The sequence below is a fragment of the Populus euphratica genome, unplaced genomic scaffold (assembly GCF_000495115.2).
Source record: "Populus euphratica unplaced genomic scaffold, PopEup_1.0 scaffold101.1, whole genome shotgun sequence".
NCBI classification, from domain to species: domain Eukaryota; kingdom Viridiplantae; phylum Streptophyta; class Magnoliopsida; order Malpighiales; family Salicaceae; genus Populus; species Populus euphratica.
The window spans coordinates 891,991-916,546 of NW_011499894.1; the positions used below are offsets into that span (position 1 = coordinate 891,991).

The 24,556-nt window shown below is 33.1% G+C and overlaps 4 protein-coding genes across 10 annotated transcripts; 2 read left to right on the top strand and 2 right to left on the bottom strand.

Annotated features, from left to right (window-relative positions):
• Positions 1 to 2,238: 2,238 nt before the first annotated feature.
• Positions 2,239 to 4,474, bottom strand: LOC105131822 (zinc finger A20 and AN1 domain-containing stress-associated protein 8-like). 4 transcript variants are annotated; one of them, XM_011034991.1, is made up of 4 exons: positions 4,343 to 4,474; positions 4,185 to 4,244; positions 3,832 to 3,883; positions 2,239 to 3,145 (listed from the first exon to the last, which is right to left on the bottom strand). In XM_011034991.1, the coding sequence occupies exon 4, from the start codon at positions 3,130 to 3,132 to the stop codon at positions 2,620 to 2,622; it is 513 nt and encodes a 170-aa protein (XP_011033293.1). In that variant the 5' UTR covers positions 3,133 to 3,145; positions 3,832 to 3,883; positions 4,185 to 4,244; positions 4,343 to 4,474; the 3' UTR covers positions 2,239 to 2,619. The 4 variants fall into 4 exon arrangements, with proteins under 4 accessions (XP_011033293.1, XP_011033292.1, XP_011033294.1 ...); XM_011034990.1 differs by lacking the exon at positions 3,832 to 3,883; XM_011034992.1 differs by lacking the exons at positions 3,832 to 3,883; positions 4,185 to 4,244.
• Positions 4,475 to 9,909: 5,435 nt separating this feature from the next.
• LOC105131820 (arabinogalactan peptide 23-like) lies at positions 9,910 to 23,447 on the bottom strand. The gene is made up of 3 exons (XM_011034989.1): positions 22,929 to 23,447; positions 14,595 to 14,600; positions 9,910 to 9,920 (listed from the first exon to the last, which is right to left on the bottom strand). The coding sequence occupies exon 1, from the start codon at positions 23,136 to 23,138 to the stop codon at positions 22,953 to 22,955; it is 186 nt and encodes a 61-aa protein (XP_011033291.1). The 5' UTR covers positions 23,139 to 23,447; the 3' UTR covers positions 9,910 to 9,920; positions 14,595 to 14,600; positions 22,929 to 22,952.
• Positions 12,627 to 15,681, top strand: LOC105131819 (chaperone protein dnaJ 6-like). The gene is made up of 8 exons (XM_011034988.1): positions 12,627 to 13,023; positions 13,880 to 13,978; positions 14,065 to 14,166; positions 14,494 to 14,553; positions 14,646 to 14,752; positions 14,844 to 14,926; positions 15,115 to 15,205; positions 15,290 to 15,681. Exons 1-8 carry the CDS (start codon positions 12,898 to 12,900, stop codon positions 15,498 to 15,500), a joined length of 879 nt encoding a protein of 292 aa, XP_011033290.1. The 5' UTR covers positions 12,627 to 12,897; the 3' UTR covers positions 15,501 to 15,681.
• On the top strand, positions 17,598 to 22,392 carry LOC105131818 (serine/threonine-protein kinase Nek6-like). 4 transcript variants are annotated; one of them, XM_011034985.1, is made up of 15 exons: positions 17,633 to 17,684; positions 17,912 to 17,968; positions 18,090 to 18,214; positions 18,567 to 18,633; positions 19,107 to 19,172; positions 19,300 to 19,346; positions 19,579 to 19,624; positions 19,710 to 19,790; positions 19,876 to 19,918; positions 20,023 to 20,072; positions 20,333 to 20,414; positions 20,493 to 20,542; positions 20,683 to 20,756; positions 20,931 to 20,982; positions 21,061 to 22,392. In XM_011034985.1, exons 3-15 carry the CDS (start codon positions 18,096 to 18,098, stop codon positions 22,204 to 22,206), a joined length of 1,923 nt encoding a protein of 640 aa, XP_011033287.1. In that variant the 5' UTR covers positions 17,633 to 17,684; positions 17,912 to 17,968; positions 18,090 to 18,095; the 3' UTR covers positions 22,207 to 22,392. The 4 variants fall into 4 exon arrangements, with proteins under 4 accessions (XP_011033288.1, XP_011033287.1, XP_011033286.1 ...); XM_011034986.1 differs by lacking the exon at positions 17,912 to 17,968 and having other exon boundaries at positions 17,598 to 17,684; XM_011034984.1 differs by lacking the exon at positions 17,633 to 17,684 and having other exon boundaries at positions 17,700 to 17,968.
• Positions 23,448 to 24,556: the final 1,109 nt, after the last annotated feature.

Below are 24,556 nucleotides of genomic sequence, written 5' to 3' on the forward strand. Positions count from 1 at the left end.
AATCTGATGGAATAATAATACATTTTACAATTCCAATATTTTCTATTTGATAATCAAGAGATTATAAGAAAACAAATAAAAATTTCAATAATCCAGGTTGAACTTTTATATTTGTACTCAAATTACAAACTTAAAAGCATTTTATAGTCTTTTCTTACTGATTTATTTTTATATCATACTATACCCTGACTATTTCATAAAATACTTGACTGTAATTTTTCTTTTATTTTTAAGTAAAAATTATGAGTTTTTATGTCACCCTAATATATGCATTTTAGAGGTCTTATATAGTTGCAACAATTGCAACCCAACATTTTTCTTAGAATCATCAAAAAATAAAGGAATTAATATGCTCAACTCATAAATATTTGTAATATCTATAAAAAATTATCTCAACCTGCTTGGGTAAAAATAATAATGAAATATATCAGGTTTAGATTTTGTATATCTTAAATTAGGTTGAATACAATTATAAGTAAAAAACCGACTCAATATCCATGAGTACCCCTACTTTTTTTATCCACATAGTTCTAGTTTTTTTGTTTTTTTTTTCTATTTCAATCCTGTAATTTCATTAAAGATTCGATATTACCCTCGATTGTAAAATAGCTTACGACGTCCAGTGGAAAGCAGTGTTATTTCACCTTTTTATTTCAATGTTGCGCACACGGTTGACTCTCATGAGCTATTAGCAAAATATGGGTAACAGGATTTTTTTTCAAAACTAAAAGGGTAAGTTGGAAATATTCGTATAAGGATGGAATACGGCGGTGGATCAATAAGGGCAAAAGGATATACCTCACCAAAACATAGCTTGAAAGTGAAAAGGAAGCCATGAAGCCCACCCATGGTAGTCAATCTCCCCCATCCCTCACAGTAGGGAGAGGGCCTAACGAGAACTGCGGCTGGGCTATTGGACTTGAACTTCAAAGCAAAAATCCCCAGAATGTAAAGATGCCCATTGTTTATTCTTCCACTGCCTCTCTAACATCTTCTCTCTTCAAATGGGATTTCATCAAGTGCTTTATTGTATGCTCACATTTTCACAGGCATATAAAATCAATTAACTAATGCATTTGCATGCAAAATTTCTCCATCGGAGTTTGGAATGACAACAGAAGTTGGTCTAATCACACTTTTTTTTCAGGAGACGAAAAAAGGTCACATGTCGAGAACCCAAGTACCCTGGATCTATCCCTACCCTTCTCAACTCAAAAATCCAGGAGGTCAATTGGCAGTAAGTTTTAGCAAATGAAGGGCACATCAAGCTCGCAACCGATGAGCAGAGCCACATCCGAGAAAAAAAAGATTGAAGTACAGAAAAAGGCAAAGAAACCAAATACTCAACAACCATTCTAACCACATTACAGGTTTCAAGAACTTCATTCGCGGTGAGGTTCACTTTAAACATTGACACTAGTGTCAATTATTACGTGCCACTGAAAGTTAATGAGTGCCGGGGGGTGAGAGAGAGCGGAGAACCTAGGAGGGGATGCTGTTCAAGTCTATGCCATTAGGCATGTTCAGGCCAACAGGAGTTTTGATATGAAACTGACGATTGAATTCCAATCCGATCTTGAACACATATTAAGTTTCATAGAACTTTTGGGTCGCAATAAAACACAACCAAAACAACGTAATAAGAGAATATAGTAAATATATTCAACATCAAGGGCAAGAGGGAAATGAGGCTAATATAATCTGAGCTTGCCGATATAAATGCACAACAAAAACCGAGGAAAAACCACCTATCCTATCAAAGGAAGCCTAAGAAACGTTCTCCCAGAAGCCTGTCCCAACTCAAGAAAAAAATGGATGGATAGTTGATAACTGGAGGAAAATAAATTCTACCTTTACCTTTAGCAATAAGAACAAAAACCAAGTCATCATCTATAGCAGTCACGCAACAAATTACATTGAGAAAAGGAGAGGCCACAATTTTTATCCTGGGACAGTGTATCCAACAGTTTAGCACAAAATCAGCAATGCATAGGAACTGTCAGTTCTAATAGACTATATTAGAAGAAAGGCATTTCGACAGAGAATAACACCAAAAGACTACATATGAAAAGTTTCTAAAATGAAACACCCGTGAGCCTTTTGATGGTAGACATCTACAGCTCAAGGAACCCTTTATCCAGATATAAAGCAAACAATCGTGCAGAAAGTGAAAACAAGCTGCCAGTAAATGGTTTTACACAAAACTGCTTCAGACCATTGAAGAGCAGATAGCTAGAGTAAAAGCATTAAACTGCTGAAAGATTTATGAACAACTGAAAAATGTACACATATACGCATCGGGGCAGATCAATTTTCCATGCAATACCAGAAAAAAAAATGCGTACCAACCAGCAAATAACATGACAAAGTAACCCGTAACCATGTCCACAAACCAACACAGATAAAGACTTGCACACTGGAGCTAACAAAGGAATCCTCGCCAATCAACTAGAAATATAAAATTCCTTGGACTGCGACAATGTCCTATCATGCCCTGAACCATTTTTATTAATGAAGGACACTAGACAGGACAAAGCTGCCACAATTAAACAAGGACGCAAGGACAGAAGGAGAAGAATCATACTTGATTACATAAACAATCACTTCAGTCCATGGCTCTTAGATCTTATCAAGCTTCTCTGCCTTGACAACTGGGTTGGCTTTAGCAATAGCATCACGAGCAGCAGTCCGATAATCAAAGGGACAGTCATGCTTGTCAGAGTAACGATGAATTGCACAGAACAGGTTTCCACATCTACAACCGAACCCTGTTAAACCAACACGCTTTCGGCAAGCGGTACACCTACTGGGTCCCTCTTTTGCCTTCATCTCAGAAGGCTTGCTTGAAGCAATGGATGGTTCTGTGGAAATGATTTTCACCTCTACAGGTGCAGCTTGTACATCAACGGCACCAGCAACCACAGGTTCTTTTCCATTCCCGCTAGAGTTTCCATTCACAATGCTTTCAATGGATGATGCTGCCAGTTGTGCTTGTTGCTGGTTCAGTATGATGTCCTTGTGGCACTTGGAACACATGTTCATGGTAGCAGCACTTCCAAAGAAGCCACAGTTGTTAATGCAGAGGATGGGGCCCTCTGGAGCTTGGCATCCAGTCTCATCATGAGACTCCATCTTCTCAAAAGTCCTGCAAGGAAATCATCTCATGATATACAACCAGAGCACACGAGCAAACACCACAACCCATTCGCTGCCAGACAGATGCTAATTTTCATAAGATATAAGCACAATCCTTTACATGCACACCGAGAGCATGCATCCTTTGGTTCAAGCATACAAATAGGATGTTCAACTGCCTAATAGCAAATAGGAAAAAGAAAAGGAGAAACAAGGTTATGCAAAAAGAGCAACTAATTTTTACCTACAACGTCAAGGGCACCCCAGTTCACAAGTAACTGAAGTTTCCACACAGACAGGACATATGCTCTCTCTTCCTTTCATAAAGGGGAAAGCAATGGAGACAGAAGACAGCGCCAAATGAGAAGAGATTCATATGCATGAGCAGTTGAGAGAGTTTAAACAGCTAGAAAGTCATGCCTTCCTATGCAAGAACAATAAATGAGGGACCTTCTCATGCAACACACATCCTCCCCGTCCTGAAGCTCCCAGTCAAGAGCCACACTATCTGCTCCTGTTTTTACTCAAATCAAGCACCTTCCTCCTCGGAGAGAGAGAGACAGAGAGAATCATTACCAAAACAAACATCCATGGGTAAAATAAAACCTTTAACTCCTAATTACCTAAAATGTCATCTATCTATCACTTCGAGGAACTGTTACTCGTCAAAATTGAAACAAAAACAATCGTTTTCACCTTATAAAATGACACCCCAGATGCCCAAAACAGCATCTAAACCGATCAATATCTGTGAAAACAGCCATAAACACATAATTGACAATTAAAGCATAAATTTTTACCATCAATTTTACTCCAAAACGCTAAAAAGTCAATAAATCATTGAGAAATTCACTACGAACATGCATGGTAAATATAAAACACTCAGTTTCTCCATTAACACACGGAATTCAGCATCCAGAAGCCATGATATGCAAAGTTTTCATTTAAATTAATTAATCAGGATTCCATTTCATTTACTTTCTCATCGGTTTCAATTAAAACACAAATAATAAAACAAAAAAATGTTTTAAAAAAATAAACCCACTAACCTCTTTAATAATTCTGGCCGATCTTGACTAACAAAATCGAACCAGGTAGTTTCTATCAAGCTAAAAGCAAGAAAAAATATTCAAAATTCAATTAGAAAAAAAATCAATTAAATTAATAAATCTAGAAGAAGACGAAAAAAATTCAGAGACAACCTTACCTTAATCAAAGAGATAGAATCAATCGTGGGTTACTATCGAAGAAATCGAACCAAAGATGGAGGGAGGGAGACGGAGAGAGATTGGTTATTTTCGGTGGTGTTTGTTTTTTATATTTTTGGTATTTTTAATTTTCTAATACTAGTTTTTCTGTATATATACATATATCTATTTAGGGTTGATGGTGTTTATTTGGTCCTTTTACTCTCTATCTTATCTTATTTTGATCCTTTTATTAATATTGTTTTCAAATATCATCTTTATAACTCTTTATTTATAGAATCATAAGCTGGAATAATATTAATATCACTCGTTATATGGCACCAAGCTATTGAAAGTTACTCAAAGTTATGTTTAAAAGCTGGTTTTTTCGCATTGTTACTTGAAAAATAAACCAATGATTACCTAAAACTTATAGTTAATAGATTTATGTATTTTTTGAAATTATTTTGATATGTCAATATTATAAATAAATTTTTAAAAATAAAAAATATATTATTTTAATACAGCAAAAATACTTTAAAAAACACTCGTTGTTACTATTTAAAACACCCCTTCATTTTTAGTTAATTATTTTTTTCAAAATATAATAGAGAATTTTAGAAATTTAAGAGTTGATGTTTCATTAACTATGATAAAAAGGGACTCAAAGAACTATTTCAAATTGATTTTTTGTGATTATAATTTTATATTTTTATTGCCATTTTGCTTTGTAGATCTCTATATCCTGCTAGCTATAATAACAATAAAACAAAAACTTTAATGGAGGATAAGAGAATTGTCAAAACTAGAAGGGTGATATTAAAATTGAAAAGGCATAAGAAATATTATAACTGAAAATTTTTTAACATCTTTTAAAACAAGGATCACGTTAATAGAAAAAAATATTAAACACGGATAATATTGAAACACAACATAGTAGAGGGACTAAACTGGGGAAACTTCGATAGTTGAAGGCTCAAACACAATCATTTATCTTGTAACGTACTCATATCTCATTATTATTTTTTATATCACTTTTTTTTTCCTCTGCCAACAAACTCCTTCCATGGAGTCTGTCATGTTCTGACTATTTACCCTCCGAATTGGTTTATTTTACTTCTCTAGCCGTTACTTTGATGTCTGTTGACCGTGTTGTATCATCGTGTGTTGGGCTGACCTGGCTCGGACAGCTCGTGGACAGGGCTCGCAAGGTTGAATCGGCTATGTCTCGTACTGTAATTTTATCTTATGGATTTTTTTTCTCTTCCATTTAAATCTACCAGGCAATTATCAATAATGATGATTTCAAAATTCAAATGACGAGTTTGACACTTTAATCATGTTTGTTTGTTCATTGTTGTGGGATTAATGAATATCTTGATTTCTGGTTGGTATATCATCATGATTCTCTGTAATAATTCTTATTTTTTATAATAATTCTTAATGTGTGCTATTGTAATGCTGTGTTTTTTTAAATAAAAATATATTAAAAAATTTTATATCAATGCATTAAAATTATATTAATTTTTTTTAAAAATAAATTATAATAATAAAAACAAATACTGAGAAGAATAAGATTCCAACTCTAAAATTAATTATCAAATACAAAAGTTTCAACCAAATATTATTTTCTTTTCTTTATTTGTTTTAGGATTTAAACAACAGCTCTGTTTGTTTATTCAGTGTCGGCTCAAAAGGTTCTTCAATTCAATTAGTTACATTTGGAATGGTAAGTATATCTTATTATAATTTTTAAAACAAAACAATTCATAATAATTTTTTATCTCACTTGAAATCTTCATTTATTTTAATTTATAAAATAAAATAAAATAAGTTGTTAATTCCGACCAGAACGTTATGGTTATGTTCCGACCAAATATTTTTTTTCTTATTCTTTTAAGAAATATTGTCTAATTTTATTATATCAATCATATTTCTCAATTTAATTGTTGGATTAGGCTGATATTTTATGAGAAATCTCATAATATATTTTTTTATTCCAAGTTAAAATTGTAAGGCAATAAGGATTTAGAAATGTTTTATAAGATTGTCGGTGGCGTTTTCATAATTTTGTTTTGAAATATCATTTTTTGTGTTATTTTTTTATATTAGATCTTTCTTATAACCATCATTCGATAATGAGTTTGTTGAAAATTAAGTTTTATAATTTTTTTTATTTTTTTATTCAAGGTTATTATGACCTCATAACACAATTCATAGATTTGAAAAGTTAACCTGTATTGATTTAGATAAACACATTGTCATCTCGGTATTTAAAAAAAAATTACCTTGAATTTTGTTCAAGACAAAGTATATTTTGACCAACCATTCATGTTGTCTTTTGGCTCATCTAGTCAATCGGGTTATATCGATTCAACTTTTACTTTTTTATTTGTGTTTGAATTGAATAATTTCAAGTTAGTTTATTTTTTTATTTGAATTAAAATCATACTTGTTGGGTTAATATTTTGGATATATAATTGAAATTTATAATTTATTTTATTTTGAATTATTATAACCTCGTGATTCAAATTAAGAATTTAGAATATTAATCTGAATTGATGCAATGTGTTATGATCTTAATTTTACATATTATAGGTTGATACTAGTTGGACTGGTGCATGCAAGCTTGACATAGCTTCCTTGTCAACTATAAATTTATGAAACCTAAATCATATAGCAAGAGGGAAAATGAAGAACTTTCCTAGCATGCAAGTAGGATCTAGATTCATTAAAAGGCAATGAATGGAGTGCTTAAATAATAATATTTTTAATTAAAAATATTTGTTATCCAATAATTCTAAAGCAAAGAAGCACTTAATAAATTAAAAGGAGTTGGATATAACACTAATAGCAAAAGTTAAGTCGAATGCTATTAAAGGAAATGAGTTTTAGAAAAAGCTTCAAAATAATATCCAATGCATACATGGCATGATCGTCTATGGATACATATCATGTAAATAAAATATGAATCATCAAGCAACTAAAAAAAAAGTTTGAGGAAAAAAGATTAGAAGCTTCGTATTTCTTTGAAAAAATCTCAAGAGTAAAAGATTCCAATACATGTCATCATAAAAAAATAATAATAATTATATGGCATACGAAAAGAACTGGAAATGAAATTAAATCATAGATGACACCAAAAGTATTAAGAGCATGTTTTGATAGATCAAAAGAGAGATTCCACCATGCATTATATTAATTTTTCATTGTATAACAGAGTAATGAAATCACAAAACACAATTCAAATACAAATTATTTGATATTCAACCAATATCTAAAAACCTAGTGCCACCAAACTAAAAGCATAAACATAAAAAAATGTAGTTAACTTCATAAATAAATTATTCTTAAATAATACTAATCCAAAGCAGCATAGAGCCTACAAAAACATATATCATTACCAATAAAGCAAGTTTATAGAATGTTTTTTTGTAATATCATAAATGAGAATGCAAGATGGAAATAGATATGATTGCAATCATAGGTATCAAGTAAGATAGATGTAAATTTATTAGAAAGGCTTAGATAACTTATTAGAACGAGAAAGATTTTGAATAAAAGAAACTATGAGCACATTCCTAAACTAGCAAAAGTAATGGATAAATTATGTTAGCAAAAAAGATATGGTGAAGCATAAATTTGAGAAGCCATAATCTATCAAAGCGATTGATCTAACTAAAGTGATATGGATTAAAGAAAAACAATGCTAGGCAAGTTAGTTGCCTAAACAATAGTTAAGCCCAAGGAATGCAAATTGACTTTAACCAATTAAAGTTAGGTAGAATATATTGTAAAAAGTCAAAAGCCCACGCAAAACTTGGTAGTGAGATATCATATGAAATATAGTTATCTTAACAGCCAAGACCGGAAAAAAAAAGAATAAGGTGCTGCAGTTGATTTAGTAGTAAATTATTGTGGCTGAAGGTCTAATAAAAATGAAAAGGTAAACAAAAATAAACTAAATATGCAATGACAATCAATAGAGTTGAGATCTAGATTATTATCTGTAAAGTTATATTTGACAAAACAGGCTGCAGTCGAATCTTATCGATAAATAATATCAGTTACAAAATAAAAACAATGTTATTGTGCAAATCAACAAATATCTAGCAACACCCCGTTTCAATAAAGAAATTTTAATCCTTTAGAAATAATGCTAGAAAAGCAAGTAAGATAATTTAAGTTTCTCACTCTTTTCTTCTTAGTTCCAAATTCAAAGGCATGAGAAGAAGAAACTGAAAAACAAACTATTGAAATAACTAGCACAAAAAAAAAAATACTTAGCATGTATGAAAAGAAATGGTTAAGGCCTACATCTTTTATTTATTTTAATGGTTTATAGTGGTATCATTCGTAAAATGAGCACTTCATTTTCAATCGTAAACGAGTTCATCTATATGAATGTTATTAAACTCCCTACCCCCTATTTTTCTTTTATCAAGTATATATCTTATTGGATCCAAAGTGCACATGGATCTAAAAATGATGTCATTTTTTAAGGCTAAATTTAAAAATATAAATTCTATTGAATTCTGAAAATAGGAGAAAAGCAAAATAACCTTACAATATATGAAAAAAAAATGTCAAACTTATGGAGTATGGCCTTTATAAGGAGTTGATTAAAACCATGCAGAAATAACAGCACACCTAGCACCTTCAACTATTAAAACAAAAGGATAAAATTGTGAAAAGGCAAGATGAGGACATAAAAATTATATTTCATGTAGTATATGAAACTTGTTAACTCTAATGAAAATACTTGAAGCTTTGTGATTAGTACTTAAAAGTGTATTTTTATCATGGTTTTATATCATCATTTTGCACTTGAAGTATCAATAACTCCTTAACTAAAGCATGTTTTATAATAATATATCTAATAATATAAGATACCTATAATTTGTGATAAATGTCTATCTTTAATGCAGGCCTATCACATAAATGAAAGGATTGATTGATGACTTCAAGAACTTAAATTGCAAGGATAAAGAGATGGCCAAACTTAGAAAAGAGATGTCGGTGCAATCCAAACCGGAACACTGTTCGGTAATTGAGTCATATCTGGAGCTATATATCTCAGATTTAGGTCCAATTTATATGGATGGAAAGGTAAGACATAGGCCTACAACTTTTATATGGAGCCCAAGATCTAAAAAGTCCATTTTCAAGTCCAAATTGTAGCAACAACAAAGAAGCCCGAATCTGTCTTCCAGCCCGAGCACTGTTCGGTATTTTGGCCATATCTGGAGTTCTAGAAGTCCAAATGAGCTGAATTTGTTACACAAGATAGCTGAGACAATTGCCTAAAACTTTCATGTTTTCAACTGGCTCTAATTGTGACGTTATCAATGACATTTTGGGCAGACAAAAGAAGATAAGAATTGTCACCAAGTCAAAAGTTGGCCACCCACTTATCAATTAGTCATCAAATCAATAGCTCCCAATTTTGGCCTATAAAAGGAGGCATTTGCCATGCATTTAGGCATCTTGGTTTCCAGATCAAGATCATGCTCTTCCTTTCTCTCTTTGTATTTTTTGTAATGTTTATGCTTTGCTTTCATTAATATTAAGTTTATGCCTTTCATTTCCTTTCCTTTACTTAGTTAACTTTTATGTTCTTATTTTGTTTATTTGTTTTCCTTTCTTTCATTATGTCTAGCTAAGTTAATTATGTCAAGGTGAAAAGGTTACACTAATGGTGGAAGAATAAGTATAGTGTAAACTTAATATGGACCTTAATGTTTGATACTAACATGTTTTATATTTGTTATCTTGTTCACTCTTTAATACTTTGCTTGTTAAATGACTAATCTTGATTTATGTTGTATAACACTTGGTACAACAAATGCTTGGCACTTTCATAGCCCATAATGTATGGTATAACCGACACCTGAGCTATGAAAGGAACTTGATTTGTTGTTAACATAAGTTATAATCATGAATGCTTGACGAAATTTACAAGTATTAGCATTAATTGAATAAGATGACTAATGTAATCATGTTAACAATATATAATCTGATTGGAACCTCCTTTGTGTGTGGTTTCCAATTCAATAATAAGAGTTTATACTATACTTGTTTGATATACCATTAGTGGAACCTCTAACCTTGACATTTGTTATTATTATTGCTTAATCCTTACATTAATATTTGATCTCCAAGTTCTCATCATCATCATCTTCTTCTTCTTCTCTTTCTTTATTATTATTATTATTATTATTATTATTATTATTAGTACTACTACTACTACTACTACTACTATTATTATTATTGTTGTTGTTGTTGTTATTGTTGTTTTATAATTGTTGTTTATAATTTGTACAATTAACCTTCCTGTGGTTCGACCCCGGTCTTGCCGGGTTATTTATTACTTCGACACTCCTGCACTTGGGAGAAGACATCAACCTTTTAGTCGTGTCACTTTGCACTCTTATAATATAGAGATAGAGATGGTAGCATACTAAGTCAAATATTTCAACAATATAAACACTCACCTGAATACCATCGATTTATGAAATAAAAAAATTCTAAAAAATAGTTGATTAAGAGCCACCAGACAATGCAATAATTTAATCTTAGATGGTTCATTGTAAAATAATTATGGGCACAATAACTAAAAGACATATCACATATAAAAAGAGAAAAAACCAATAAATATATTAGTAGTAATTATAATCAAATAAAATTAAACTACTATTATAATTGACAATCACATTAAAATTTTCGATTCATGATGCTTTCATTATTATCTCAAAAATAATCTATGAAAACTAAAACGAAATTAATATTGTGAACAATAAAAAAATCCCTCCCTGAAAAGATTCAAAATCATATTTCAAAATCTATTTAAACTATAGCCATAGATGTGCTCAAACCCTAACTTATCTATCGATTGAACTTTAATTTAAAATAATTTATGAATTATTTATACTTTCAAATGTTTAACTTGAACATTTAGATTCAAATTGAAAATAAACATATAATAAAAAAGAAATCCAATAAAATTGTTAGGAAAGCTTAACAAAATCACTTCTATGACCTTAACAAAACATCTCTAATTTCTTAAGCTTCTTTATAGCATATATATTATTTGTCGACTTTTTTCTACGGACTTTAACTTACAATTTATAAAGGAATAGTTATAAAAAAATCATTAAATAAATAATGAACTAGTTAAAAAAGCACCATCATTACAAACACCAGTATGTAAATTTCAAGAAATAGATCCTAACTAACATTTATTTCACTCCAAAAAACAAAAACCCAAGAAATAATATATACAATATTAATAAATTCAAAGATTCTATTTTTTATTAATTCAAAGAGACCCAAATGAAAAATCAAAATTAGTAATTTTTGTAACCCGACTTAGTCATCTTTGCTTCCCTCTCTCGTGTCTTCAACTCCTATAAAAAAAGATGCAAAGACCAATCAACCTGTAAAAAATTCAAAAAACAATCTTTAAAAAATCTCATAACTTCAAACAAAAGGATGTTGATGTATGAAAAAAAAACCAACTCTTAATAAAAAACAAGACAACTCCAAAATTAATTGATTAAAATGAAATGACTAAGATGAAAAGAGAGAGTCAATGTTGCTTGTGTGAAGAGAGAAGAAAGAAAGAAAATTTTTTGATTTGCCTTTATTGGCTAGTGAGAATGAGGATAAAAAAAAACATGTTGTCAATTGATTCACATCTTCTTGACATAAAAAATAATTTTGTTTGTAATTTTAGATAATAACTTGTGAGAATTAAAGAGAAATTGAAATACTCTTTCAATTCATAATAAAAATAAAAATGATCAAAATAAATGTACAATCTAAAAAATGCCTGTAAACTAAAAAAAAATAAAAAATTTTAAATTTATAGTCAGAAAAAAAAGAGAGCATAATCTGTTACGCAATGATATCACAAAGAATGCAAAATCTTATCTCAATCCAACATAACATATTTTCCAAGCAAAGCAAACCATAACAGCTCTTCTAATATTGCAGAGGGAGATCCAAAATAGGTGTCGTTAATAATGCTACAGTCCCACAACAGTTTCTTCTTAACATGGTTTTTTTTTTTTTTTTTGTTAATGTTAATTATTTGTTTATAAAAAGGTTTATTACACCTCGAATTCATATCCCAGAGGTTTGCAGGCAACGAAAATAGTTATATATTATTTTTCAATTTTACTTATATTATACTCTATCATTACACTTAATTCCTACAAACCAATCAGATATTTTTTTAAAACTTCTATATTCCAACTATTTTTTGACATCACCAACATTTAATTTTCAACTTTTAAACAGTAACCAAACACAGCCTCTCCTTCAAATGATCGCACACGCAAGGTCCCCTCAATCGAAACTCATCAAAACCGTTAAAATAATGGGTCCCACATACATTTCGCGGTTGAGATGTACCTGCACACCAAACCATCACAGAGGAGAGGAGCCAACAGATCAGAACATTCCGGCGGGAAATCGAGCAAAGTGGCGGGAATATAAAAGGAAACAAAACCTCTCACTTCTCTCGCTCTCACTCTCTCTCAACCCACTCTGCACGCAAAACTGAAAGCTAAAAATGGGAAGGAAGGGAAAGAAACCTAGGGTTTCTCGCGAAGAAGAAGAAGAGATTGAATCCGAAGTAGAAGAGGAACATCAAGAGAATACGAGCCAATCCTCTGCAAATGAGAAGAGTCTCTACGAGGTATTTGAACATTTATATTCTGTTTCATTGTCTTATTTTGCTTGTTTGTTTTACATGCTTTTAATGATGTTTCGGGCTTAAATTTGAAATGAGATTATTGGGTTTTTGTTATTTCTTAAAATAGTTTTTTTTTTTTTTTGCGCTTTGATTGCAGTTTAGCTCAGATTCTATTGAATGTTTTTATACGATGTAAATGGGAAATTAGGGTTTCTTGTTTTTTCTGCAACTTTTTCCATTGAATAACTTGCAAAAGACATTATGACAAATGCTGAATTTGTGAAACTGCGGTATGTAAATCTAGTTGGGGAATAGGTTCAAGAACATGAGAAAGCATTGTTAATCTTACTGAATTGTTCCATTAAAATGATTTCTTTATCGTCTTTTAGGAAATTAAGTGAGGGCTTGCAATTAGCATACAAAATAGCGAAAGAGAATTCGCTTTCGATGTTGGTATACTTTTATAAATATCGTTTATTTATTTGAAGTTTATATGTTTTGAGTAGAATAATCGATTGCGCTAAGAATATATTTGAGTCGTTTAAGTAGGTTGCAGTGAGTATTTATTTGTCGAGGTGCAGTGCAGATGGTAGATTGAACCTATCCCTCTTGTTCTAGCATGTGGTGAGCAGGTGACTCCATGGCAAAATTATGCATTTTTGGTGCTTCTGTTTGCTTTCGCCTTTTGGCTCTATTTCTGCCTTTGGTGCATTGTTCATGAGTTAAGCGCTCTCTGTATTTCTGTTTCTTATCTTGTCTGAGTTCTGACCCCCTCTTGTCTTTGCTTTGCTTTGTGATGCGGTTTACTTTTCAATTTGTAATGAAGTGAGCTAACAAAATGGCAACCCACTTGTTGTAGGTTCTTGGTGTTGCAAAGACAGCATCTCAACAGGAAATAAAGAAAGCATACTATAAGTTGGCGTTGCAACTCCATCCTGATAAAAATCCAGGTGACGAGGTAATTTGTTTGGATTCCTATTTTTCTTACTGGCGTCTTTGTTTTAGTGCTATTTGTTTATGACATGTGATTTTGTCTCATAATAGGAAGCTAAGGAGAAATTTCAACAATTGCAAAAGGTGATATCGATTCTTGGTGATGAGGAAAAAAAGGCGGTCTATGATCAAACTGGCTGTGTCGATGATACAGTGAGTGCTTCTGTTTTAGCTATTTTTATTTGGATTAACGAGTCCAGGATTATAGGATGTTCTTAGGCTACTAAAATTTGCTGTATATGCCTTCAAGTATTTAACTTGGAAGGCAAAGACAGTTTGCCATCCATTGCAAAAAACTTGCAGTCACAGAGAGCAATGATGTGCTGGTTTCAATTTTCTTCTTCTTATTATTCTGAAAAGGAAAAAAAAATTAATTCATTCCATTACTATGAAAAGAAAAATGAATGATTTAGGTTCTTGGGGAATTGAGATGTTATCTTTTCATCCGGCATTGTGAACCTTGCTTTTCTTGTTGGTCAGGATCTTGCAGGGGACGTTGTTCAGAATTTGAAGGATTTTTTCAGAACTTTTTACAAAAAGGTCATAATATCTGGTCCTGCATGTTTCCTGTTTTCATATACTATTATTTTGGCTTTCCAATAGCTTGAGTTGACACTGGACTTCAAATTCAGGTCACTGAAGCTGATATCGAAGAGTTTGAAGCAAACTACAGGGGATCTGATTCTGAAAAAAAGGATTTGATTGAACTCTATAAGGAGTGCAAGGGTAACATGAGCAGGTAATTAGTTCCAGGCTTTTCTCCCAGGTTTCCTAGTTTGAATTGAACTTCCTTTTTCCAGACTTTATAGTTTGACATGGAACATTTTCAGGCTTTTCTGTTCAATGCTTTGCTCTGATCCTAAGCTTGATTCACACCGATTCATGGACATTGTGGATGAGGCAATATCTACAGGTAAAGGTGGCTCTAAACTCTCTAAGTGATGTTGTCAGCAAATGTTCCATGTGGACATTTCAGTAGGTTAAAACTTTTTGAACTCTTTACCATACCTTTACATGAAGAATGAGAATCTGAGAGCCTGAGACAACATGGCTGGTTAGCTTTTGTGACGCCGTTTGCTTTTTATTTGCTTTCTGTTATAGGAGAAGTGAAGAGAACCAAAGCTTACCAGAAATGGGCTAAACGAGTGTCTGAAACAAAACCGCCTACGAACCCCTTAAAAAGGAGGGTGAAGTGAGTATTCTAGGATAGGGTTTTTTTTCTTCATATTTTATTAAGTTCTTATTTATGATGCTATTATGTTTTTATCTTTTGCAGGTCCAAAAAGGAGCCAGAAGCAGACCTATTTGCAATCATATCTGAGCGCCAAAGTAAGAGGAAGAACCAGGTGAATTCCTTTCTCTCGTCTCTGGAGTCCAAATATGGTGGGAGCAATTCAACATCAGAACCCACTGAAGAAGAATTTGAAGCAATACAGGAGAAAATAGAAAGCCGCCGTAAGGGCTCCAAGAAGTCGAAGCAAAAGTAACTTAACTGGAATATTGTTTAAATCTAGAACTTGTTTTTGTACAAATTCTGCATACTGTGAGCTCCAGGTTCAAATGTCTTGTTTCTAGTTATTTCACTGAAAGGGACAGCTAGGCGTGTGCATTTGAGGTCTCTTCTTTATACCATTCTGGACGCACTGTTCCTTCAAGTTTTTAACTGCAGTATCTAGATCCAGTCCAATGCCCTTTTAACTCTTCAGGTTCCTCGGCCTCGGCCTCGCTCTCGAGTGTTTTTGAAGAAATCCAAAGTCACCTCCGGTCTCGGTCCTTGAGCGATGGCTCTTGGAGCCCTTAAGATGTGCTTCCGGCCCCTTAGGATTTTTGAACGGCGCTGAAGATGGCCCTAAAAAGAATAGTGGTTGCAGCTTTCAAGGCAATATTGTATACAAAGTAATTTATCTGGATTTCATGCCACACAATCGATGAGTATTCGGCAATAGCTTCTTTCGTGCCACGGGCGGATTATTGTAAACCGTTGATGCATAATGAGACAAACTTGAACCTTGCGTGGGCCTACTGCTAGGAAAAGTGTCAAGCTTGAAAAAGGAAAGGAGAAGGAAGGGCTTTATCTAACTAGACTTTTATGTCCTCTCCAGGAATTTTACTTGATTTGCGCGTAGTTGTTAAAAACCTTCTAGAAAATCGGTGATTTAAAGCCTAACTCATCAAATTTTAGGTTGAATTAAAAACTGTTTCAGGTTGAATTAAAAAACACATTGATTTGTAAAATTTGATTGACGTTGATCCATAACTAAATTAACTCATTACTCAGTAGATTTGGTTGAATTCTATTTAAACATGTTTAGGTTAGCTCTAATAATTTTTTTTTTTAAAACAAAATGTTATTATTTTTAATAAAAATAACTGATTCATATTAACACAATAACCTCTTAATTGACTAGATGACTCAATAACTCAATTTTTTTTCTAAATCAATCTTCAAACCAGGCCAATCCTAACCCGGCTAACAACTTTGAATTTGCGTGGTGGGCATGTGCTCGGGCGATAACTAGCGAGCAAAGCAAGCATTTGGTACCCTTTGCCGCTGCTCAAGATGCAGGGTCCAATTTCATCATGAACATATGCTGATTTCGATCTCGTTTGTTGCAGACGGAAGCCATATCTTAGCTGATTCTTTGCACGAGTGACAATTTTTTTCCTTCCCTTTTCATATTTAGCAACAAGATCACCATTCACGCTATCGTGACATCATAACCTCATCGTTCGACACCCAAGCCTATGTCATTTTCCTATCGGACATTAAGTTTTGGGGCCATTATTTTCCTAAATTAAAAGCAACTTCACACGTATTACATCCTCTGGTCCACCGACCCAGCTACTCAATCACGGAAGACCAAGCCACAAACTTGGCCCTCATTAAATATATCTGAGCCTACTCACTTATTGGTTTTCACATAGGGCCCAGCAAAAGCATTTCCAAATCCCATGATTATACCCCTAGATGCATATGATAAATTATTTCACTGGTTTCAAACTACAAAATTTTAAGACATTCATCATGTACCCTTGAAGACAAAAACCTACATCAATAACAGCGCAAATATCATGTAACTTTCTGGTAGGTGCTTCAACATTTTTTCCTTTTAAAATGGTTTTCAAAGGAATGCGATTTTTTTTTTGTTTTAAATTATTTTTAGATATTTTTAAATTGTTTTGATGTTAAAAATAAATTTAAAAAAATAAAAAAATATTTTAATATATTTCTAAATAAAAAATTCTTGAAAAACAATAACCATGCTGATTTTCAAAACCAAAACCAGCTTCATATTATAAAATAAGATATCTTTTGTCCCAAATCCAGTTGTAAGGACGGTGACTTCACAACTGAATGCCAGGAAACATTCCTCTGCGGCATAAGTGATCTTCCATGAATCTGTAAATGAAAGCAAAGCCTTTTCCTTTTTCTTTGATATGCCATACCTGTCATTGATGATGCCCTTTTTATTATTCTATTTCTCTCTTCCATTTTTATATTTGGTAGATAGATAAACAACTACCATATAAGTACAACTATATATATATATATATATATATATATATATATATTTCTCTATTACATGGATGTGCTCCACATTACTTGAGTGTGTCTGTGACTCCGTGTCCCTTCACCCCCACCTCTCCAACCCCTTCTTCCTCTGCTTTTGGTAAGTCATCAAGTCTTTAATTTAATTGACCTGTCCTTCTTTCTTTCCACTATTTATTGCTGTCATAATTGTGGAATGTAGCTTTACTCAACTCTATTGTCTCTTTTACCTACAAGGCCCATGAAACTCACTGTCCATGGTTGCTTCAATAGTGTCTATATTCCCATCTTTCTAGCATCGATTTCACTCATCTAGAGACTAATTAATACTGTCTGTACTACCACTAGCTGCTAGTATTGGCCTTTTCTTCTTCGAAGTTTGCATCGTTTTTCTTCTCCTGCGAGGTAAAAGTCTTAACATAGAACTTAGCCATGAGACCCCAAGATTTCCTTTTGTGTTAGAATTTGTAAAATTTGCTTCCAAATCAGCAACGACTCATTTATGCTGTGTGGCCTTTTGTTGTAGGTTCTAATGGAGGCAGATACCGGTGAAGTGAAGTCAAAGATGGAAGATTATGAAGTTATAGAGCAGATTGGAAGAGGAGCTTTTGGTTCTGCTTTCCTTGTTCTTCATAAAACCGAGAAAAAAAAGTTAGAAGTTAATTTTGCTTGTAAATTTTGTTTCTTCTCTTTATTTCTATGGATCTTGTGCATATAACTAGAGCAACCCACTTGATTAATTCAATCGAATTTCCATTGGTGTACTAGTATCCAAAAGATTGGTTCATGGTATTGAATGATCGAAGGATATGACCTGTTTTTTTTAAAAAATTGATTATGTTAATTTGATTTCAATTATAAACGCAAATTTGTTGATCGAAATTGTGAGTTTGGCTTCACAGGGTTAGGTAATGGTTGTGCCCGCACGATCCTTTGTCTTCTAGCAGTCACTGTTTTGGTCTAAATAGCTGATTTTTGAGGTTCTTTTTTTTCTTTTTGGTAGGTATGTGTTGAAGAAGATTCGGTTGGCCAAGCAGACAGAGAAGTTTAAGCGCACAGCTCATCAGGAGGTGACCTTCACTTTTTTATACTAATCTTTTCCTTTTTTTTTCTTATGGGAAATTGGAACTTTTTTCTTCAATGTTGATAAGGAATAAACTTTTAGATATTTTCATGTTATTGCTTAAGAAATTTGTTGCCAATTAGTCATCTGATTAATTTTACTCGTTAGGAGCCTAGAAAACTAACTAGGATATTTATATTGTTCTGATCTCATTTGTCATCATATCTACTTTAATCAACTTAATCATGACAGGTTGTTAGAAGTACATGTATTTTTTTTATAACCCCGTGAACAAATTTTTAATGTTGCCCCCTTTCCTTTGCACTAGTTGCTGTTTTGGAAATACTAATCAAATTGTAAAATATGTTTTCACCTAGGAATTTTTCAATAGTTCAATGATGATGATGATTATATAATCACAGCTTTTCATATTTTTATCAATGCATAAAAGACCAAAATCTTGGTTCATATGTTCTGCAGATGAATTTGATTGCGAAACTAAACAACCCTTACATTGTGGAGTACAAGGATTCTTGGGTCGACAAGGTAACCACATCATTTCTTAATGTTCTTCTGTACAATTTCATGGAAATTATTACCTTTGAGATTAACATCGACTCTGAAATGGTTTTCCACCTACATAAAAATGTTTATGTTTCTATATGGTATGCAGGGAAACTGTGTATGCATAGTAACAGGCTACTGTGAAGGAGGAGACATGTAAGTTTATGTGAAAGCATGTATCACTATTGTAGATAGGATAAGAGATGTAATGTAAATATATTTCTGACCTGACACTTCTAAGATATGAGATCTTGATCTAGAAAGTTAATCAGTAAAACATTCACATCAGAAGATAATATAAGAGTAAGGCTAAAAATTAAATACGTTGTCAGAATACTTCATGAGGGGCTAAATGAAAAGATCTTTCCTTTTCTTTTCCTCCAACCAGGGCTGGGATTATAAAGAAAGCGAGAGGAATATTTTTTCCAGAGGAGGTAATCATTTAGGTTTTCACATGCTTCAAGTTTATCAGTTATCACCTACACCTTATGAACATCATTCTCCTGTTTTGTTTCCCAGAAACTTTGCAAATGGCTGGCTCAGTTGTTGCTAGCTGTGGACTACTTGCATTCTAACCGTGTCCTTCACAGAGATCTAAAGGTATGCTTAACCTCACTCAAGAAATGAAGGAAAGCTTACAAATATTTCTGTTGCTGACATAAACTCACTGATGACTTCATTCCAGTGTTCCAACATATTCCTTACAAAGGATAATGATATTCGCCTAGGTATGTGAGCCAAAAGAAATGCTAGCCAGAAGGATTTTCTTTTTCATTGGGTTTGGATTTTATATCTTCATTTCTTCTTAGTGTATTTTGTGTGGCCTGAACAGGTGACTTTGGACTTGCAAAGCTGCTCAACACAGAGGACCTTGCTTCTTCGGTATGGACTTGAATGCATTCCAGTATATTACTGGTTTACTTTGTTTAACGTGTTAATTGAAATTATGCCCTTGATTTTGAACTGTTACAACTTTTCCTCTCAAAATCTTAATGTATTTAACACCTGCAGTTCAGAAGTGCAGTCCCATTTAGTGTCTCAGTATGTTCAGATTCAAAATCCTAAGAGCTGATGTTTGAACTGCTTATCTTAAAATGGTTCTTTTAATCTTTCTGTTTTCTATGCCTTCACATGTCGCATAGGTAGTTGGCACTCCTAATTACATGTGTCCTGAGCTCCTAGCAGATATACCTTATGGCTACAAATCTGACATATGGTCCCTTGGTAAGAAATCTGACAGCATGGTTTTGAATTCATCAAATTTACTGCTTCACTGGCAATAACATCTTTCTGCTGTTCCAGGATGCTGTATGTTTGAAATTGCAGCACATCAACCAGCATTTAGAGCTCCTGTAAGTACAAGCCTTAGCTATTGTATGTGTGTGCATGTGTGCGAGAATGCAGTATCACTATAATTTGGTTACCAGTAAAGCTCCTACATTTTATTTCATATGAACTTCAAAGTAAGATAAATAAATATTTACTTGAACAGGATATGGCTGGACTCATCAACAAAATAAACAGATCCACCATCTCGCCTCTTCCAATTGTGTATTCGTCCTCTCTGTAAGGGCCATCTTTCCCAAATTTATCATTATTGCATTTATCTACTATAAACACATATAACAATAGGCATGCAGTATTATTTTTTTTCCTTGCGTAAATCCATGAGTTTAGTGGTCTGAATGTATGAGATGAGTTCTCTTGGTCCAAATATATGATACGAGTTCCATGCTACAGGAAACAAATTATGAAGAGCATGCTGAGGAAGAACCCAGAACACAGACCAACAGTGAGTTTGATCTAAGTTTGCATTCTATTATTTTTACCACCACTATCCATTCTTATACCTGTACATTTAACATAACAGGCAGCAGAATTATTGAGGCATCCACATTTGCAACCACAACTCCTCCGTTGTTGCAATGCATCTTCAGTTTTCCTTCCATTACATTCCATAAACAACTCCAAAGACAAAACAAGAAGAAAATCATTGCCTGCTCAACTTAGTGTTGGCAAAGACAACAGAGACAAGGAAGTTGGTGCATCAAAGAGGCAAGAAAATGAACATCCATTTGAGATAAACATGGAAGCACATCGAAGCAATTCACATCAGAATGACAAGTCAACATCAATGTCTAGCACAGATGATAGCCTTGGAAATAAGACAGTTGATCTTGCTAGCTGTTCAGTGGAAGTATCTGATGGTCCAAAAGACAGCTCCACTGATTCTGAAACAAGTGTTTGCAATGGAGAGAAGCAAGCAGATTATAGCAGTCCACCCCAAAAGGATGGCACCGAAATTGAGTCTACCTCTGAGAGCATTCCAAATTCTCAGCATAAAGAACCCAATGCCGTGCATTTTCAAAATTTGCAAGAGGTTGATGCCAAAATAGTGACCACAAAGGATCAAGCACCATTTTGCGGCGGACAAATTCCTGAAGAAGTTCAAACAGAGGGGCAGGGTGATACAATAGATGAAACTAGGAAACCGGAAATTCGTAGCCTAAGTTGTGCTAATCATGATGCTTCCTCTGATGATAAAAGCCCACCATCAGCTGTAAATGAACCTTCTGCAGAGGCAGAATGCTGTTCACAGAAACCAGAAAGTCCCGATGTATACACAGAAAGTGCTCATATAGACTACTTGTCATCTGAAAGTAATGATGCGCTTCCATTTAAAAATAAAATACGAGCAAAACCAGAAAACGACAGTTGCTCCATGGAGACAGAGAAAGATGATATTCATGCGATGAGCAATGCACAATTGTTGAGGACACTTGCTGCACTAACTGGAGAGGAAACCAAGAGAGAGTGGGAGAATACAAGTCAACAAAGAGCTGATGCTTTAGAATCTTTGCTAGAGCTTTGTGCACGGCTACTCAAACAAGACAAAATTGACGAGCTTGCTGGTGTGCTAAAGCCATTCGGAGAAGAAATGGTCTCATCCAGAGAAACAGCTATCTGGTTGACAAAAAGCCTGATGTCTAGAAAAAAAATTAATGGAGGGACCTGATACTTGAGGTGATTCCAACTAATTTATTCATTGCTGAGGGAAAAGGTATCTACTTAATTGTGCTTGACATATAATGTGTTTTTCCAGAGTGGTAATGAAGAGCATAATTGCTGATTGATCATTTATGGCTGCCTTTAATGGAAATAAACTACTCTTACGAGGGGTAAAAAAACATCGTCTTTACAATTTTGTAGAACCATGTTGTGAAGTGGGTCAGAAGGCATCAAAAGGCTAATCCTTCAATTATGCAGATGCTCGAACGCAAGTTGCCTTTGTGTCTTGTGTCTAGTATTTGCTGAAGAACACATTGTTTTTTAAGCAGTCAAATAGATGAGTGATGTGCACGTCCAATTATGTTGACGGACCTTCGAATTTTGATATGAAAGATAATTCAATGAGCCTTTGAACAAAACGTTTTCCTCAAAAATGAATACTTCATGAGTTCTTCATAGTCCACGCATGTTTTGTTCCTTTTGCCAATTAATGAATGGATATTATTTCTGCAAATTGAAAGAAAATCCTTTATTGCAACGTATCAATCATAATGACATAAAAATGGAACCAAAAAAAGAAAAGAAAAAAAAGATCTGTAACGAATTGATCAAATTATACAAACAAACAGAATAATGTTTAACCACCATTGTGACATAGATCAATCATTTTCCCCATCCCCTCCTTTTAAGACACCCTTGTTTGTTCACATTCTTTCCTTGATGTATGTCCATTTTTCTCCAGTTTGAATGAGCTTACTGGAAATAATAGGCAAAGAACGACACAAGGGAAGCCCCAATCAAGGATCCAACAACAGGCAAGGTTGCGGATGCCCTGCCGGTAGGGGAGGGAGCCGGTGCTGAGACTTCATCAGCTGCCAAGGCTGCACTCATGGAGGCAGCAACGACAAGGACAGCACAGGAGATCTTCTTCAATCCCATGACGCAAAAGAGTGATATTAGCTGCCGCGACCTGCCTTGGTGATGAAGAAAGGGTTCTGATTCTTTATTGCTTGATGTTTTTTTATTAAAAAAACTTTATGCAAGACTGAATGGTATCAAATGGTGGTGAATGGCTATTTATAAGGAGCATTGAGGTTATTTTAAGGAAGAAATTGGTTAATGTTAGTTTTGCAAGGACTGGTTTCGCATGTTGTAAGGATTGACAAGGTAGCTGGCAGGCCCAGTGTGATGTCTCCTTGTAATACATTTGCGGTAAAGAAAATTTTGGCTATAAAATGGCCGGTCTTTAAGCACAAATTATCAAGAACTCATAGACTTGTTTTTCCTGGGAACATCCCATGAGTCATTCGCTGAAAACAAAGACGCCTTGACTATTTTTTCATTAGAGATTTTTAATTAGGAACGCAAATGAGCGGAGTCGTTCTTCTAAAATGTAAATAATACAATAATTTTAAATTATACTATCATTAGATTGGAGCTCTGCTTACTAAGGGCTTGGTTTAAATTCGTTGGTTGAGATTAATAAATTAATTTGAATACATTTTTAAAGCTTACTCTATAAACAATCGAGTCTGAGTACAATTAAGCTCGGCTCGTTAAATCTGCTAAGTCAACTTTGTTAGGCTCATAAGCATATTCGTTTGTTCATTACTCAATAAAACATGCTATATTCACTCTAATAAGTCACACCACCATTCACTGACACCCTTAAATAAATAAAAAAAATTAACAAATAATATTAAAATATTAAAATCAAGCAAGAAATAAAAAAAAAAAAAACTACGAGCTTTGACTACATATTCATGCAATATAAATTTAAAATTAATTTTTTAAACTTATTTTGATTATTAATAAACCTAACAAAACATGAAAATCATCCTTTTTTAAATTAAACAACAACTAAAATAACACCACATATATAGAGAGAGAGGGGGGTAAATGCACTAAATAAATAAAAATAACATTAAAAAGGTAAATATAATATCATTCAATGCGCATTTCTAAATATAAAATTTAAGAATATTTCAAATAGATCACAAGATCTATTTTTGAATTAAAAAATATAACTAAAATAATCACTGTTTCTTTTGCTTTTTTTTAGAAAGTTTTGCTTATCATTGATTTATTATCCTTTCAAAGTTAAAGAAATCTCTTATGTGAAACTCTTATACCTTTACGCTTAGAGTTTTAATGAATATTTTTTTATTTTTATTTTTAGCTCTCTTTTAAAAAGGATATTTATAGTGTTTTGCTAGGGTTTTTGAAAATCTTGAATCAATTTCTAACCTTTTGATCTTGAGGTAAATATTGTAAACCCTTGATAAGAATCCATTTGGAAACCTTTGTGTATGAACACATGAAAGGATGGCCAGTTCTTGCATAATTGTGTTTTAATG